At 41.5% G+C, this 15,806-nt stretch overlaps 2 protein-coding genes across 25 annotated transcripts in view; both read left to right on the top strand.

The window, feature by feature from the left end:
- The window catches only part of LOC110977564 (calcium/calmodulin-dependent protein kinase type II delta chain-like), an 89,337-nt gene that overhangs the window by 29,725 nt on the left and 43,806 nt on the right, over positions 1-15,806 (top strand). For all 24 annotated transcript variants that reach the window (XM_087129745.1, XM_087129741.1, XM_087129744.1 and 21 more), the window contains exons 3-5: positions 1,536-1,595; positions 7,510-7,564; positions 10,765-10,903. In XM_087129745.1, the coding sequence (XP_086985871.1) occupies positions 1,536-1,595; positions 7,510-7,564; positions 10,765-10,903 (254 nt within the window). The remainder of the gene's footprint in view (positions 1-1,535; positions 1,596-7,509; positions 7,565-10,764; positions 10,904-15,806) is intronic.
- Positions 1-15,806, top strand: part of LOC110984473 (carbohydrate sulfotransferase 5-like) — a 253,387-nt gene that overhangs the window by 228,097 nt on the left and 9,484 nt on the right. The gene's annotated exons all lie outside the window — the stretch shown is intronic.

Genomic DNA, 15,806 nt, shown 5'->3' with positions numbered 1-15,806 from the left:
CTTGAAAGAGCTTATTAAATGGAACAATTCAAGTGTGAATCCAGCATTGGTCACCATTGTTCCTTGAAATGATTGAATCAAGATTTGAATTACATGAATGATGCAGTGTAAATGCTGCATTTAAAGTTTAACTTGCTGGGTTAGAATATTCAAATAAGGGAATAAATATGTGCTTGGCTGGTGTAGGTGTATTCCCATTTATAAGTACTGTTTTAGTCAGACAGCCAAAAGAAGTCAGCATGCACTGTACGATAAATTTAGTTCAGTAGACACTGATAAATTTCCAAGGTGTTTGCTACTTGTTCAAGAATTTTACTGAACACCCCTATCCAGTGTTCTAGCCACGGTTGGCGGCGCTGGGCGGCATCACCCGGTACTGGAAATTTCCATGTAGCTCTTGGGTTCAAATTGGCTGTGCCGCCCAGAAGGGATTTTCCAAAAATTAACTGAAATATTGCTGAAAATGTGCCAATTTGATCATATTTCAAGCTTACAAAGTTGCAGTTGTGCACCTGTTTTACAATTTTAAACAAGTAAGTAAAGACCTAAGAAATATATTTCTCACAAATCAGTGGCTGATTGCAAAAGCATTATTGTAAACATGCCTTCACGATGACGTAGGGGGAAATCGCTTCTGGTATTCCCCTAAAACCCAGCTATGGGCTGTGAGAGTTTCGCTCACTACGCTCACTATGTTTGATGATCCAAAAATTTACCTGGCACTAAAATGGTCCTAGCTAGAACACTGCCCCCATCCATTTCATGGTGTATTCCTTGAGCAAGTAGCCTGGAAGAATCTCCTCATATGGACTTGGCGTGCACATGGCAAGTTCTGCATGCCACAGCCTACACAGACTCTTGACCAATAGGAATGGATTAAACTGTCTTGTATCTAGGTGCCAGCAACGTCTTACGCAGCTTGCATTATCAAATGTTAATACATAGATACGTTGTAGGTTGTTGAACAGGGAAACTGCCTAAGGTACTTCTGAATGCTAGATTCAAAACTCTCAAAGGTGCACATGTACATTGTAGTTGACTGCACATGGCAGTGTTGAATTTAGCTCCTCAGTAATGAGAGTGGACACTGTGGCAAGTGATGGTATTCAGGAAGACAGTAGAAAAATTAACTCTTGCAAATCTCTTTCCTTTTTTGAATAATTGCTTTTTGTGGTAGTTTCATCATGGAATTAAAGATCAAAACCCTTGGTCCTCCTTTTTACAATGATTTTGCTCAGTTCCCACATGCCCAAGGGTTGTACATGTACATGTAAATGAATTTCCCACACATAAATCTGCCAACGTGGAAAACAAACTTTGGCTGCATCCGAATCTGTTGTCTAGAGCTAGGTCTTTCCTCCATTGGAAAATGTGAGGAGACGCGTAGGCAATAGACCTAGCCGAAGCTCTGGAAGGCCGTTTCGGACACGGCCTTTAAATCACAGAAATGCTGTCATATCTCCATTGTAATCGGTGGTAATTGTCTTGAAACTGTTGTCAATTGTTCTCTTTCTCTGTTTTTCCTTTCGATACAGATTTGCAGAAGTTAGAACGAGAGGCTCGCATATGTCGCAAACTGAAACATCCAAATATAGGTAAGGGGAGAGAAGTGTGCAACTTCGTGAAAATCAGCCATTTCTCAGAGAGAATGCAAGGTGCCAGACCTGTACATGTGTACAGGAGGGGGACATTCGGCTGGTAAACCATGCTCATGAGCATGTAGTTAGTGTTCCAAAAAGGGAAAAAAGAGAAGGAAAAAAGAGAGACAAGACTGGGTCCTTTCATGCATGCTACATTTCAACTGCTTGATACTGAAAAGTTCATGTACATGAGATGCCACAAGCAATACAGTGTTTTTTGTGAATCCTTTTTTTTTTATAGTGTTGCTACACTACTTGTTCTGGCCACCGTCTGCTTTTCTTTGTAACGTAATTCAGTCTCTTCCCCCTTTTCTCTCATGATTTTAATGCCGGAAATCCCAGCAATACACAGACAGAGGGGTATAGAAACGCCATGAATATCACATTTGACTGGAGACAGATGTTTCTCAGAGTGGGCCGCGGGACCGATCCACTCTGCCCAATCAATACCAGCCCGGACGATTGGGAAATTTTGCTCTAATTGTTTCAATCAATACGCCATTTTCTCTCAGGACACCAGCTTGCACGGAAGTCACCGGGCGTTTGGAAAACATGTGGCCAGCTCAAAATCCAGTTGTAATTATCATTGATTGGAGAGGGACACGTTATGCAAATTTGTACTTTGGGGACTACGTGTGAGCATGTGGTTCAAGTCACCATGTGACATGTGATCTCTCATTTTAATTGCCAGATGAAAAAATCTCAGAGTGGCTGTGACACTCCTACTTAGCCTGTACATTTGTACATGCATGTACATGTACGTGAGGAATGAGCTTTGTCAGGATTGTTTCCTGACTTCAGGAATTTTCATTGGGATTAAAAAAAAATGGAAAATCCTGAAAAACAAGGAGTTTTTACATATGACAGTTGATATCGAAAACAAGAAATGGGTATTTAAATAAATGATACCTGTAGGCAAACACAACGTTATACCCCAGACCCTATGTTGCTGTGGGCGTTCAATACCTACGGTGGTTGGTTTTTTGTTTTTGTGGATATTTCATTTACCTCAAATCTCACCCCTGACACGTACATGTATCATTACCAAAGATGACTACATGTACAATGCTCTGCGCATTTTGAATCAGTTTTGCAGCGTCCTGGGCATCCTCTAAAAGGCTTTCTGCTCAGAAACCACTTATGTTTACTTGGAAAGTAAATCTCTGTCGTCTTATTAATTTGAAACTCTTCCATTTTATAAGGAAAACAGGAGTTTCATGTTGGCAGATTTTAAAAAAGGAAGAGCACCCAGCAGGGAGATGACCAAATGACAACACATGTGTGGGTGGTGATGAAATTATTTTTACTTGAGTAGGTAACATTTTCGCTGAAGCTATTGAGGGGGAAAAAATGGCTTAAATAAAATCCTGAAAAATCACTTAAATAAAATCCTGAAAAAAGAGATGAAATTCTAGTCTTTGTTTTAGGCTTTTATTAAAGATTTAAAATGAACAGTTTGTGCAGCAGATAATTAGCATTTTAAACCTTTAATTGTATCATTTTCTCACATTAAAAGTGAAGTACGTTGTGCATGTATTCTTAACACTGTAAAATAACATTATGAGAGACAATTTAAAATGCATGTCAGTAGGAATGATAACAATAACCAGTAGAGTGACTCAACAAAAGGAATCGCATACAATGAGGCCACTCATCCTCAGAATAAATCAATCGCTTCCAGGAAAGGTGTCCATTGGTTCTGCCGACCTTACGGTATGACAGCAGAAGTGCACTTAGTTTACATCCTGCTTTAGCTGCTTGTACACGCATGTGTACACAGAAGCTTAGCGGGAGAAGAGAAAAAAAACATTAGACACAACCTCCTTGAAGTCTGTGCCTCGTCCAAGCCGAATTCATCTCCGTCACATGTCAGCGTTTGGGTAAATGTCAGCGATCGGCATATGACACGCGTTGTGTCTACTTTATAGTACTCTTTGGTGCATCCGCCCAGTGTACAGGAGATATATCAGAGTTGCAGTGACTGCTGAACATTTTTAAATAGTTTGGTGGTGTTTACACATGCAGGCTGCCATTATTTTATTGCTTAATGCACTATTCTTGTTCTGTTTATCTCCAAAGTCTCGGGCGAGCTTTGTTTGAATTTTGGCTTCATGTGAAAGCACAGGCACCCAGAGTGAGCTGAGGTGTCATTTTTAGAACTCATTTTTATGTACAATGTACATCACTCTCAGAATACTTTGCTTCTCCTTTATGTTCAAAAATATCCAGTGGAACGAATATTGTACACATGTACATACATGCAGTACTTGGGCTTGAACTAAATCGGGAATCATGCCGTCAGCGAGTGGCCACAAACCGAGCTGAACTGTTCACACTGATTGGACATCCAACCGTGCAGCCACGAGCCAGCATCCCAGGGTATCCCTGATGTCAAAGTTGTCACTGGGAACCCGATACCTTCTTATTAGATATCGCAGAAAGAGTAATCTTTTAATTCATGGGCTGCTGGTATCCTGGGGGGAGGGACGCTTTTGACAGAGTGTCCGATAGGTGTGTAACTTTTTTTTTCTGTCTTTTTTTTGGGAGGGGGGTAGTGGTGGTTATGAACTGCAGGATTACAACAGTTTCTCTTTGGACAAGCCAACTGGATGCATTTTCTAAAACTGTGCGTGTAATCCTTTAAACGTGGGGTGGGGGGTACAGAATTTACGCAGGTGAATGTTGTGAATCAAAACAGTTGTCCTGTCAACAGTTACAATGAGTAGACTATTGAAAAGTGCCGATCAGGGGATTTGACGGTCAGTGAAGACGGTCAGTGGCCAGTCCTGATATTTTTATCGTCAGCGGATAAACTAATCATACCTCTAAGGCTACATAGAGGCAGTGTTGTGTGTGTGGAGTTGTAATTGAGTACTTCCACGAGTATGGAATGAAGTACTCATTCTCAGGCACTTGTACAAGGAATGCAGTGTTGTAGTCAGTAGTCAATAAACATATTTCCATGAGTATGAATACAAAAGTACTTGAGTACACGTTTATGTACATGTATGTGTGCCGAAATATGGTGCCTTGTGGAGACCCAGAGGAATGGGTTGAATAGGTCTCCACAAGGAATTTCTAAAGGCGACTAGGTCTCCGCAAGGATTTCACAAAACTGATATTTGGAAATTGCTCAAAAAGGAGAAATTTTTAATGTGTAAGAATCCGTCGCAAATTGAAGTGTTCCATTTAAGGGACATTCGGTCGAAATTTCAGTCCAGGAGAGTGATTCATGTTGAAATGGGAGCATTTTGAAAACATTGTTTCCCACACGACCGAATAAGTACTGGAAAACAAAGCCATATCTCCACAAGGGTACAAATTTCAGAAACAGTGTTACATGTGCAAAAGATTTAGCATGAGTTCTGCAGTTTGTGAAGTGTCCTTCAGCCGTGAAAGATGGAAACAACCTTGCTTTCTGTTCAGCACATTAATTGAAATCTGACTAGATCTGAAAATTGACACACTGAATATTCGGGGATTCAGCCTTCCATTTGAACGAATATGTGGCTCAAAATCCGGACAAAAGTCAGAGCAAAACAGGCATGTTTGTGATTTCGTCTGCCTGGAGAAGGCTGGGAGTCCAACTGATGTGCGGTCTTCCTGCTGACACAGTTCCAGGAAGCTTCCATGAAACTTGAAAAATATAAACAAAGAATGGAAGGTGATGTAATTTTTCAGATTTTATTGCTGGGCATTTATGAATGTATCGGCTGCCGTTACCTGGTTACTGTAAAAGTTGATCCTAACGCCTTGAACCATTAGTTTTTAGAATGCAATTCTGCTACAAAAAGTTGATTTTCCCCCCCTTTTCATTTCAGTGGATTTTTACCTCAGCTAAAGTAATCTGTTTTGAAAATAACTGTTAGATTATTCGATAACAGATCAATCCATTAAGCCCTGCCCAATTGTTTTCCACTCCATCACTGTCGCGATTTACATGTACATATAAGTCCGACATGCTTGCACAAAAGTCTGACACGTGTGCATGTGCATATGATAAGTGCGTCTGGAACATGTTCTGCTTGGAGCATACCGGTATATCAAGTGGTGGTTCAGAGGTTCCTACATGACTCGTCAGTATGGCCAGTCGATAAAGACACTGCAAGGGCAATGCTAGTCGCATCAAGCCCAAGGTCGCCCCTCCCAGGTGCTGGTAACTACATTTGCGTGTACGTAATGATTTGATTTTGTAAGGGGTCTGGAGGCAACTTTCCACACCCCAACTACTGCCCCCTGGCTGTAGATTGTCGCCAGCAACTGACTTTCTGTACACGCACAATGCAATTTTGTCTCGAAAACTTCTTGTCCTGACTCCATATTCACAATGTACATGTATACCATTTGCATGCACTGTCATGGTCCAATGTAAGTCCAGGTACCGTTATTTACACTTTGCCAATCCATACTGATCTAGGGTTTTGTGGGGATTAGGGAAAATGATCAAGGGATTATCTTCGTGAGTTCCCACATTCGGGGTAGCAGCTACACAGTGGCGTAGCTTAGATTTTACTGGTGGGGAGGGTCACAAGGGGGGCACTGGCCTCTTATGGGAGGGGGGCACCAGCTTTCAGTGGTGTGTTTTTTTGGGGGGCAAGCTTTTGTTAGCTTTGTTCAATATCCATTTCTTTAGTGGGGAGGTACCGGGAAGGGGGCACCGCGAATTCGTAGGGGGCACGTGTCCCCATGCCCCCCCCCGGCTACGGCACTGTAGCTACATGTACATGTATGTTCTTGCTTGGACATACATGTATACAGTACTATACATGTACCATATTCAATGTTAGACATGCCGTGTACGTGTTCTCGTGCACATGGCAACATACACATCAACAAGTGCAAAAATAGAAAACAACAGAATTCAATCACTGTTTGGCGCACATGACGTGGTGTTGTTGCTCACACACGCCTCAGACTTTGAATCTTTCCCAATCCACTTGTACCGGTACGTGTTGTTTCAAGACTTATCAAATGTATTCTGGAGTGCTTAGTTGCTGTGTAACTTGCAGCTACCAGTGAAGATTTGAGTGGGTGTTCTCATCGGCCAGATCTATCAAAATCTACCTGGAGGTCTCTCCAGGATTTCTACAGGACTGAGGCAGTAGGGAGTGGCCACTTTAATGTGACCAAATTGGTCCCACCAGCAGGAAGCCAAAGGAACATCCTTTGTACTTGTGCTGTAATTCTTAAAGGGCATCGAGGCTGTAGGTAACTGTAAAGTAACTAAGTCCTGGCTGTACATGCACCTTCTCCAATCCTGCAAAATCCTCCAAAACCTCTTGATGGATTTTGAAGGGTGCTAGGGGTTACTTTTGATAAATTATTCTTTTCCTTACAAGTTGACAAATACATGTACGTGGCCTCAGCAGGGCAAGCTCTACATTAAGTGTTTTTCATCTAAATTGCGTCTATTATATTGTCTGCCACTTAAAAGTTACTCATGTTACAGTGTTGGATTTAGGTAGCTACATTGTTGAGTCAGATTGTGGAGTAAGATCTATCAGCAGCTGCAGCCAGCTTTTTGAAATTTTACCCTGTTTTTGCACGTGAGCAAATCTTGCCCATACGAGAGGGGGGCTTGAAATCACTCAAACCGCTAAAGAAATTCACTCGCGAAAGAGCTTCGTAAAAACTGAAGTGGCATTTCCCCGTTTGGCTGCTGTGTCTTGTACAGCGTTGGACGGCACCTTGGGGATTTTTTCATGAATTTGCATCCCTCGTGAAACCCTTGAAAATGTATGTGTAAGTACCCCACATGTCATGTATTTGGACTTGAGCACGTACCACGTACCGAATGTTTGGCTGATGCTGCCCATGTCTGGCATTTTAATCCCAACTGACATCTCTTTTATCCTGTTTTACTCTTCAGTTCGCCTGCACGACAGCATTCCGGAAGAAAATTTTCATTACCTAGTATTTGACCTGTAAGTATGATACTGTTGCTTTCTGTTTGAACATTGTGGATACCAGAGTGACTCGATGGAGTTACAGGTAGTGCATGCAGTGAGAATATTGAGGCTGCCATCTTGCAGGCCGGTGTTTTTGTCCTGCACAAAGGAGGTTTCCCTGTGGAACAAAAAAACTGCCTTGGAAGATGGCTACCATGCAAAGGTTCTATTGACTTTTGCACCACAAGAGCCAGGTCATACTCGTACGTGTTTAATTTAAGTACATGAACCTGTGCACGTGCATGTAGAGGCCAAGATAGAAAATAACTGCTGGTCATGTACGTAGCAACCACCCTAGGTGTTTACATGTTACATGTAGGTACTCAAATAGCATTGATTTGAGCAAAAAAATTGACCTGACTGGTGGGCAAGTGGGTGACTCGACCCAACCCGTGTGACCTAATGACTCTATATGTCTTGAGCCAGAAAAGCTCAATGACCTGGTACACCACTAGATATTCCAGGCCCTTGAGTTTTCTGCCTTTCTGAAATGCTTTCTAAAACGATACCGGTCCTATGTGTGTTTTCTCTTTGAACATGAATACGGAAATTCATAAACTAATTCATAAAATGCGCCTTGTTTTAATTACTAAATCTGCCGAGCATTCATAAAGCATTGCTCTCCGAGAAGAATGGGTTTGCTCATAAGGCCCCGAGTACACAATGTATTATTCTATTACTACATTAAATGATTGATGTTTCTCAAACACGCATGATGCTCATAACTCTCTCCCTAAAGAAAAAAAAGTAAGACAAACCTAAAGAAGACCCATTTGTTGAAAAAAAAAATCTATATGATGACATTGCCCAAACACATTTTGAAAGTTAACTTGTGGTTGATTGAAACCTTAAAAAGAGAGTGACTAATCGGTCGGAAAGATCGTCGTTAAGTTGCAGCCTCATTCCAAATTGGTTGCAGTGTTAACAGTCACTTTGGATGAGGAATTCAAGTGGTCGGTCCAATGGCTTATTGCTCCCTGCTCAAGCATGCGTGTCCCGACAACCATCTGGGTCTGCGCTTGCATCAGCTCCCGGGCCAAGCGAAAAGGCAGATCTCCCACCCTGGGATATCGTTCTCGCTCTGTGTCTCTCTCGTGCTTTCTTATTAGATCTATTTTGGATGCACTGCCCCCCCCCAAAAAAAAAACAGGGGCATGTCTCATGATTTTGTAGATGGGATTTAAATTATGGATGACGGCTCAGGGTGATATGCTTCCGTCCGTGGCACATAGAGAAGATGTCTGGTGGGGGTCACCTCTCGCGACGCACTGTACCATTGTGACAAATTTTGCCTGTGAGAAGAAATGTCAGGATGTCTGAAAGTTACCACTGTTGGAGAATAGGCTAACTTGCCAAAGAGTTATTTAAAAGATCACATGGTTTCACCAGTGATATCGTACGTGTAACACCAACTTCCTGATATCGTACGTATAACACTGACTTCCTGTTGTCGATATGTAGCTGCCAGGAAACGAGTTTCGCGCCTCTTTGACCCTGGGCAAACATTACCATCGACCCTGAATAACCACCGACAGTTTTTAAATACAGAACCAGGACCCACATCAAAATTTAATACAGCAGGAATGGTCTTTTATCAGACCATGATTCTGCGTAAGGTGCAGTTACATCATGCATGATCTCGGACATGAATTTATAATTGTGCAGGACAGAAAAGACCTAGAGAAACTGCTCAACCAATCTAGCACATCTCCTGAGTCATTCCCAAGAGCCGTTGACTTAGATGAGATGATATATAGCTGGGGGGGAGGTTCAAGTGAGGAATAACCTTTATCTAAATAGGGACAATACTTGACTGGCATGTAGCATGTACTTTACAGGCAGTTATGCTTCTCAGATTGACTGGTCCCGGGATGTTCAATCGTCTTTATATTATCACAGTTCTTGAAAATGCACTGTATTGTTTCATTTTCCGTTTTTTGTTTAGCGGTTTCTGAGAGGTATTTTAGTGCTTTTTTGGCTCTAGGTACTGATGCTAATGTTTTTGTTTGAAACTGTGATGTCTTTCCAAGGAGAAAACCTCAATGTTGAATTTGTTGAATTGATTCGTTTACCAGGCGTGCAGTTTCTCCCGGGATCAGCCGATTTCCTCATTTTTCACTTCACACTCCTGCCATTGAAAATTGAAAAAATTGTACAAAGTCTTGCAAGGATTGAAGCTTCCTCTGTTTTTGTCGAAGTCCAAGTTGCAACCCTGCATTAATCTTCTTTTGTTAAAAAACCCTAACCCTTTAGGTTGTATGTAAAATCGTATTGAAATTGGAGTATTTGGGACTGTTAGGGTTAATGTCCTCATCTTTGGTGATGCATTGCTTTTTGTGTGTATGGCAGTAAGCTAACGACTAACCCTTTCTCAGAAATGTTTCAGTGAACAAATTTTAGCTTCGCAATTTGTACAGGAAACCCACATGTAAAAACTGAGCAGCGTCTTCCCTTGATTGACGTCATAGCAACACTGCCTTTGTTGGCTGGAAAAGCATGGACAATTTTAAATGCTTTGATAAAAAAAAAAATTGAATTTCCACACACTTAACCCCAAAAGGATGTTGGCTTGTATTCATGCACCGGCAAAGCGTAAAAGGTTGCTGAGAATGTGTGTGTCAGCGCTTCATTGCCTGGACCCTTTGAGATTTGTGTTGTCAGTGACGATGCATGTATCTGGGCCACTAGACCGAAAGGGTTAATTAGATTTGAGGCCAGCTAATTTTCTGGTGTTCACTTCTGCCTTCTAAAATGCCACTCAGACACCTACATGTACTAGTAGGCCTACACTCTACATGCACCCTACATGTGCAGCATGTGCAACCTTAATGAGGGGTAATTCCAGAAATGAGGGGTCTGTTTTGTTTTCGTGTCCCTGTCACATCTGATATGTGATTTTGTAAGTTCAGAACATATTTTCTAATTTCCAAGAGTGATGAATTAATGCAGATTACCTGCCAAATAAATATACATGTAGCTTGAAATCAATTCCGGTGATATTTCCATGTCAAATAATACAGGTCATATGTAACAGGGACACAAAAATGTCACACTTTGGGACCCCTTATTTCTGGAATTGCCCAGGGTTGAAACCCATTCTCCTTACAGCGTATTCCGTGTTTGTGCAAATGGGCACTGGTTGGCACAGACTCAAGTTATTTTTCTGGAACTTCCAGAGTTACTGGTGGTGAACTGTTCGAAGACATTGTCGCCAGAGAATACTACAGTGAAGCAGACGCCAGCCACTGCATCCAACAGATCTTAGAGAGTGTCGATCATTGCCACAAAAATAGCGTAGTACACCGAGACTTGAAGGTAAATTTGTCAGTTGAACTCAACCTGACCTAACCTACCCTAGATAACCATGTCCAACTTTACCACACCCTCATCTCATCCCTGCCCCAACCTTTATACCCACCCACACTAAACCCAGCCCCACCCATTTCACCCATCCTCATGTCGCTTTTTACCTGACTTTTTAAAAGTGTCAAGTGATAGAAGGCACTTACAATGTACATGTACCGGTACATGGGTCATTCGACAGGGGTTCTTTTTTGGGGGGGCATTGGTATCTGTCATCCATATATGATTTTGTAAATTTAGAACTCATTCTCTAGTCACCAAGAGTGATATGGTAATGTAAATTACCCACCAAACAAATGAAACTCATATGTCAACAATACCACTTTTTCCATATCAAATTACACAGGTCAGTCAGGCGTTACAGGGACATAAATTTGTCACACTTATGAAGAATGACCCATTCCGTATGTGTGTTCAAGGCAAACATGCACACGTACATGTAGTGAGCATTCGCACCTTTTCCCGTGAATGCTCATTGCCGGGATTTTCAAGTAGTCCAGGGTGTGTTTTCCATGACACCCGACCAGAAATATGTTAATGACATTGAGACACTAGCCAGGAACATGTACCAGGTGGCTCACAAAAGCGTGGAATCAGAATGGTTACTTCACCCAGTCGGAGAGAGCGAGAGACAAAGTATAAGGTAGCAGAAAACATTTTGTTGACGAAGGTCATTTTGGTTTAATATTTGGCAAGATTCTCTGTGCTACTGCTCTGTCTTCTTGAATTCCAGAAAAAACACCCACTTTAATTCATTGCATGTTCATGTAGATGTACTTGTACATAACAACAGAGTGGGGATACATATTTCACTGATTTTGGAGACAACAGTAATGGCTGCTTAATTTCCGTCCTTTTGAACCGGCGATGGACCAACTCCAAACTTTGTTTTGCTCATGGTCAGAACAACGATGCAATACAGGCATCACTGAGGTCGCGACAACATCCATATACCATCAGTGACCATCAGTGACATCAGCAGACACTTTTTTCTGATCACGGCAGTGAAAACACATCCCCTGAATGGCTTTCAAAGCAGTGTAGCCATTTCATGTGAACGTCTGCCATGTATGCTTGCACATAGTAGGAAATCCATGTGTTTACAAGTACATGCACAGACATACATTTACAACGTACGCGGTTGTTATTGAGACAGCGTGCACAATGCGTTGCTCGGCCCTTTGAGAAGGTTACTTTTGGACTGTGAGCTACATGCACATCATTCTCGTTCACGAGCTATACCTACGTAAGCAATAAGAAGCTACACGATTGGATCGCCACGCAACTACAGCTACTTGGAAATGCGATGAAACTGCGTGAGCAAAATTGAGCACTTTGATTAGTCGCCTGTTACTCAAATGTTTGGCAGGGTCAGCATTGTTTACTTGGATACGTGTCAAGCGCTTCGTTCATCCAATCAGCATGCATTACATGTGCATGAAAAAGATACCTTTGCTGTAGCACGACTATACGTACGTACTCACGTGAAAACGATGCTGTGTACATGTACACGTACACAAAGCGCTACATGATCATTGGCATGGTGTACATGTACATGGATGTACGATCATGAAGCTTAAAACGTGCGATTTTTGACCACCCAAAAGGGGCAACCCTTTGTGACTTTTATGCCAAGTCCAGCTGGAATTATGTATCTTATCTAATCACTGTATTACACCCTTGTCATCTGCTCAAGGCAATGCTTATCGGCTTGTGAGACACCAGCAGCATGTGCATGTACATTGAACTGATTGAAAGTATTGAAGGCAAGATCTGATGGGTTGGCTGGACGACAGCTTTCTGAAGTGCCAGAATTTTCAGTTAGCAAAGAATATGACTCTTTATTGCCAATATAGAAAGGCTGATTTTTGACTGAATAAGCATAGTTACATTAACTTCTTATTCGTCTATGTTAAGAGGTACTACAAATTTTAACATGAAAAGAAATGTTCCAAAATATAGAAACAAAGTCGGGAGGCAGTGTCAACATCAGCCTGTCCGATGTTAACAGAAATTCATGATAACAAAACTCTTGCTGCCATTTCTCCTTTTCCAAAAAATATAACAATATAACTTCCAGGAAACAATGTTTGAAGACATTCTTTTAGTTTTAATTTGTTATTTCATGGCAATAGCTGCCCATAAATATAATGTTGCTGTGGTCATTTAGATTGAGAACGATAATGGAGCTCACACAACGCCTCATGGCTAACGTTTGCAGCACTGGCATGTGTTTTTTTAATGCCATTTTTCTTGAAAAGTTGTTTTGACCACAGCGATGTTTCCCGTTGTCTTTCTGGCATCGTATTTTCAGAGCAGAGTTGCCTACGTGTATAAATGTGGTATCACTGGAAAGCCCATTCCTTCCTCTTTTTTCTCATATGCATATCCCAAAAAGTCATATTTGGGGATGGTTTCTCATTATGTCATAGCAGGTCACAAATGTAAGCTTCTTGTACAAAATTTTGTTTTCAGAAAACGTCTAGAAAAGGAATTTTCTGCCAGCTAGATTTCCGTTTTGAACTTTGACATTTTTGAACGGTTTGTCAAAAATTGACCCAAAAAATACAGCGTGATGGGTACGTACTGTATGTGTGATTCCTAATACTTTTTTTCTTACTTTGTTACCAGTCCTATAAACTTTTGCATCTAATGTATGTTTAATCAAAATGACTTTTGGGGTTTCTTGCTTTTTAATAAATTGGCCAATAAGTAAATGCACATTTTTTCCAAGTTGTGGATTACAATGTCAGTGCACGGGCGTAAACAGAAATGTTATGTAGTATGTACATGTACAATGTATGTGACGTAATGGGTTCGTCAACTGTGCAGCACGGGGGATAGTCGCTGATTGCTCGCAGTACAGATGAACAAACTTATGCAAGTTTCACTTTATAATTTACTAATAGTTATTCATGAACTATTTTTCTCAAAATTAAGAAATTCTTATTTAGAAAATCAGCTGCTATAATGGCTCTGCTTGGCATTTTGTACGAGAAAAAAATTGTTGCTGTTCGGAACTGATTAAACCAATTCAGAACCAGAAAAGCTTAGATTTTGAAAATAATTTTGTAGTTTTTCCACTATAGGAGGTGGACGAGTGACCATATTTCATTAGAATTATTGGATTTTGTGGTAGCAGTCTGACCATGGAGTTATTTTTGAGATCCGGAATTAGGGAAACGACTGTACATCATCCACTCGTGCTGTTCCTACGTCCATACAGTACATGTAACCCCCAAACCATCCGCTTGATGGCGAGTTCCGATTAGTAAAAAAAAAAAGCCCCAGAAAAAAAATCAATTTTCAATGACCTCCCGATAACAATCTTGCCTTCATTTCAAATCGTTACCACAAGCAAATTTGGTTCAAGGAGTCAGAAGAAAGTGCCCAGGAAATACCTCAGATTGCACCACAGAGCATCTAGAAGCCAAATTTTCCCGGGGCCCTTGAGCATGCCCCCCCGGACCCCACTTCGTAATGGCTTCGCGCTCCGCGCTCGCATTGTATGCCGCCCCTGCTGTAATTTTCAGCTGTGAAGAACACTGCTTCGTGCACATTATCTTGTCTGTAATCAATGAATTTTTGAATGGTACATGTACGTTTTTCCACTTGGTATCCTTGTTCACTTAGTGTGCGTGTAAACTAACAACTTGCATTGCATTTATTGTATAAAAACGTGAAGAATGAGAGTCCACATTCAAATGTGAATCCAAAGAAACAACTTACCTTAGCAGTAAAATTGTATGTGCTAAATGTGATCTGTGTGTACATGTGCCATCTTTATTTTTGTACAGTTCTGCATGTGTGAAAATGAAGTATTGAAATGATTACTGAATTTCATATCAACCTGAGGTTTCAGAGAGAAGAATGCTTGCTTGAAGGCACTTTCAAACGATTTTAGAAATGAGAATTGAATCAAATATGCAGGAGAGAATCATAAAGTCATAGTACACGCTCGCTGGAAGCCAGTGTGCGCAAAAATAGATCAGTGTGTGGGAGTAGTGTTTGATCTGGCATGCCACACTTGGGCCGGTCTTCATACATTTTTTTCTTACTGCAGAGAGCTGACCAGAATGCAGTCGCAAGCCATGCACAGCTTGTGTTATCCCTGCCTTTTTCCCCTCGATAGGCCTGGTGCACGTACATCTACATACATGTACATATATCCTGGAGCAAGGACCCACACTTGTATATATCTGTTGACGATACCTGCGCAGACATCGTCAAAATCTCAATCATCTCTCAATTCGTCGTCTAATCGGTTGGGATTTAAACAAGGTCAAGAATTGCCCGTAATCATTCGCGCGATCGCGGGGGGGGGGAGAAACAGGGCTTTGCTGATGTTCTATGGTTACCCACTCATCATTTGATCTGTACATGTAGTTTTCGTGCCATAATTTATTCCCCGACCATTTCCCTGACCTCTCATAGCCCCTTGGCGGCAGCTCACCAAAGAAAGTGGATTTTAAATGTAGTGTTGGAAAGCGACAGCAAATAAGACAGGATATTTTTTTTTTCTTTTCTTCTCGCTTTCCGCGTGCTGTCCTTGCACCTTGCAAAGCCTTGCCCGATGAGGTTTTTTTTTTTACCTGTTCACTTGCAATCCTTTCCCATTCTGCATAATAGCGAGCCCTGAGTAGATGGGGATTTAAAAGGAGGGGGAAAAAGATAGGGGGGGGAGGTTGGGAAAAGGAGATAATGATGTATGGCATACTAATAGGTGATGAGCCGCACTCGTCCGCTGGCAGCACACGGAAGAGAAAGCCAAAGCTGCACCAGGTTGCCACGGCAGCCTAATGGTTGCCCTGGCAACCCCTCTTGCTGGTTCCTTAAGTCTCCATATTAGTTTCAA

The sequence above is a fragment of the Acanthaster planci genome, linkage group LG19 (genome assembly GCF_054643075.1).
Source record: "Acanthaster planci isolate LZ-2023a linkage group LG19, COTS_SCS, whole genome shotgun sequence".
Lineage (NCBI taxonomy): Eukaryota > Metazoa > Echinodermata > Asteroidea > Valvatida > Acanthasteridae > Acanthaster > Acanthaster planci.
This window is presented reverse-complemented; position numbering and strand designations above follow the sequence as displayed.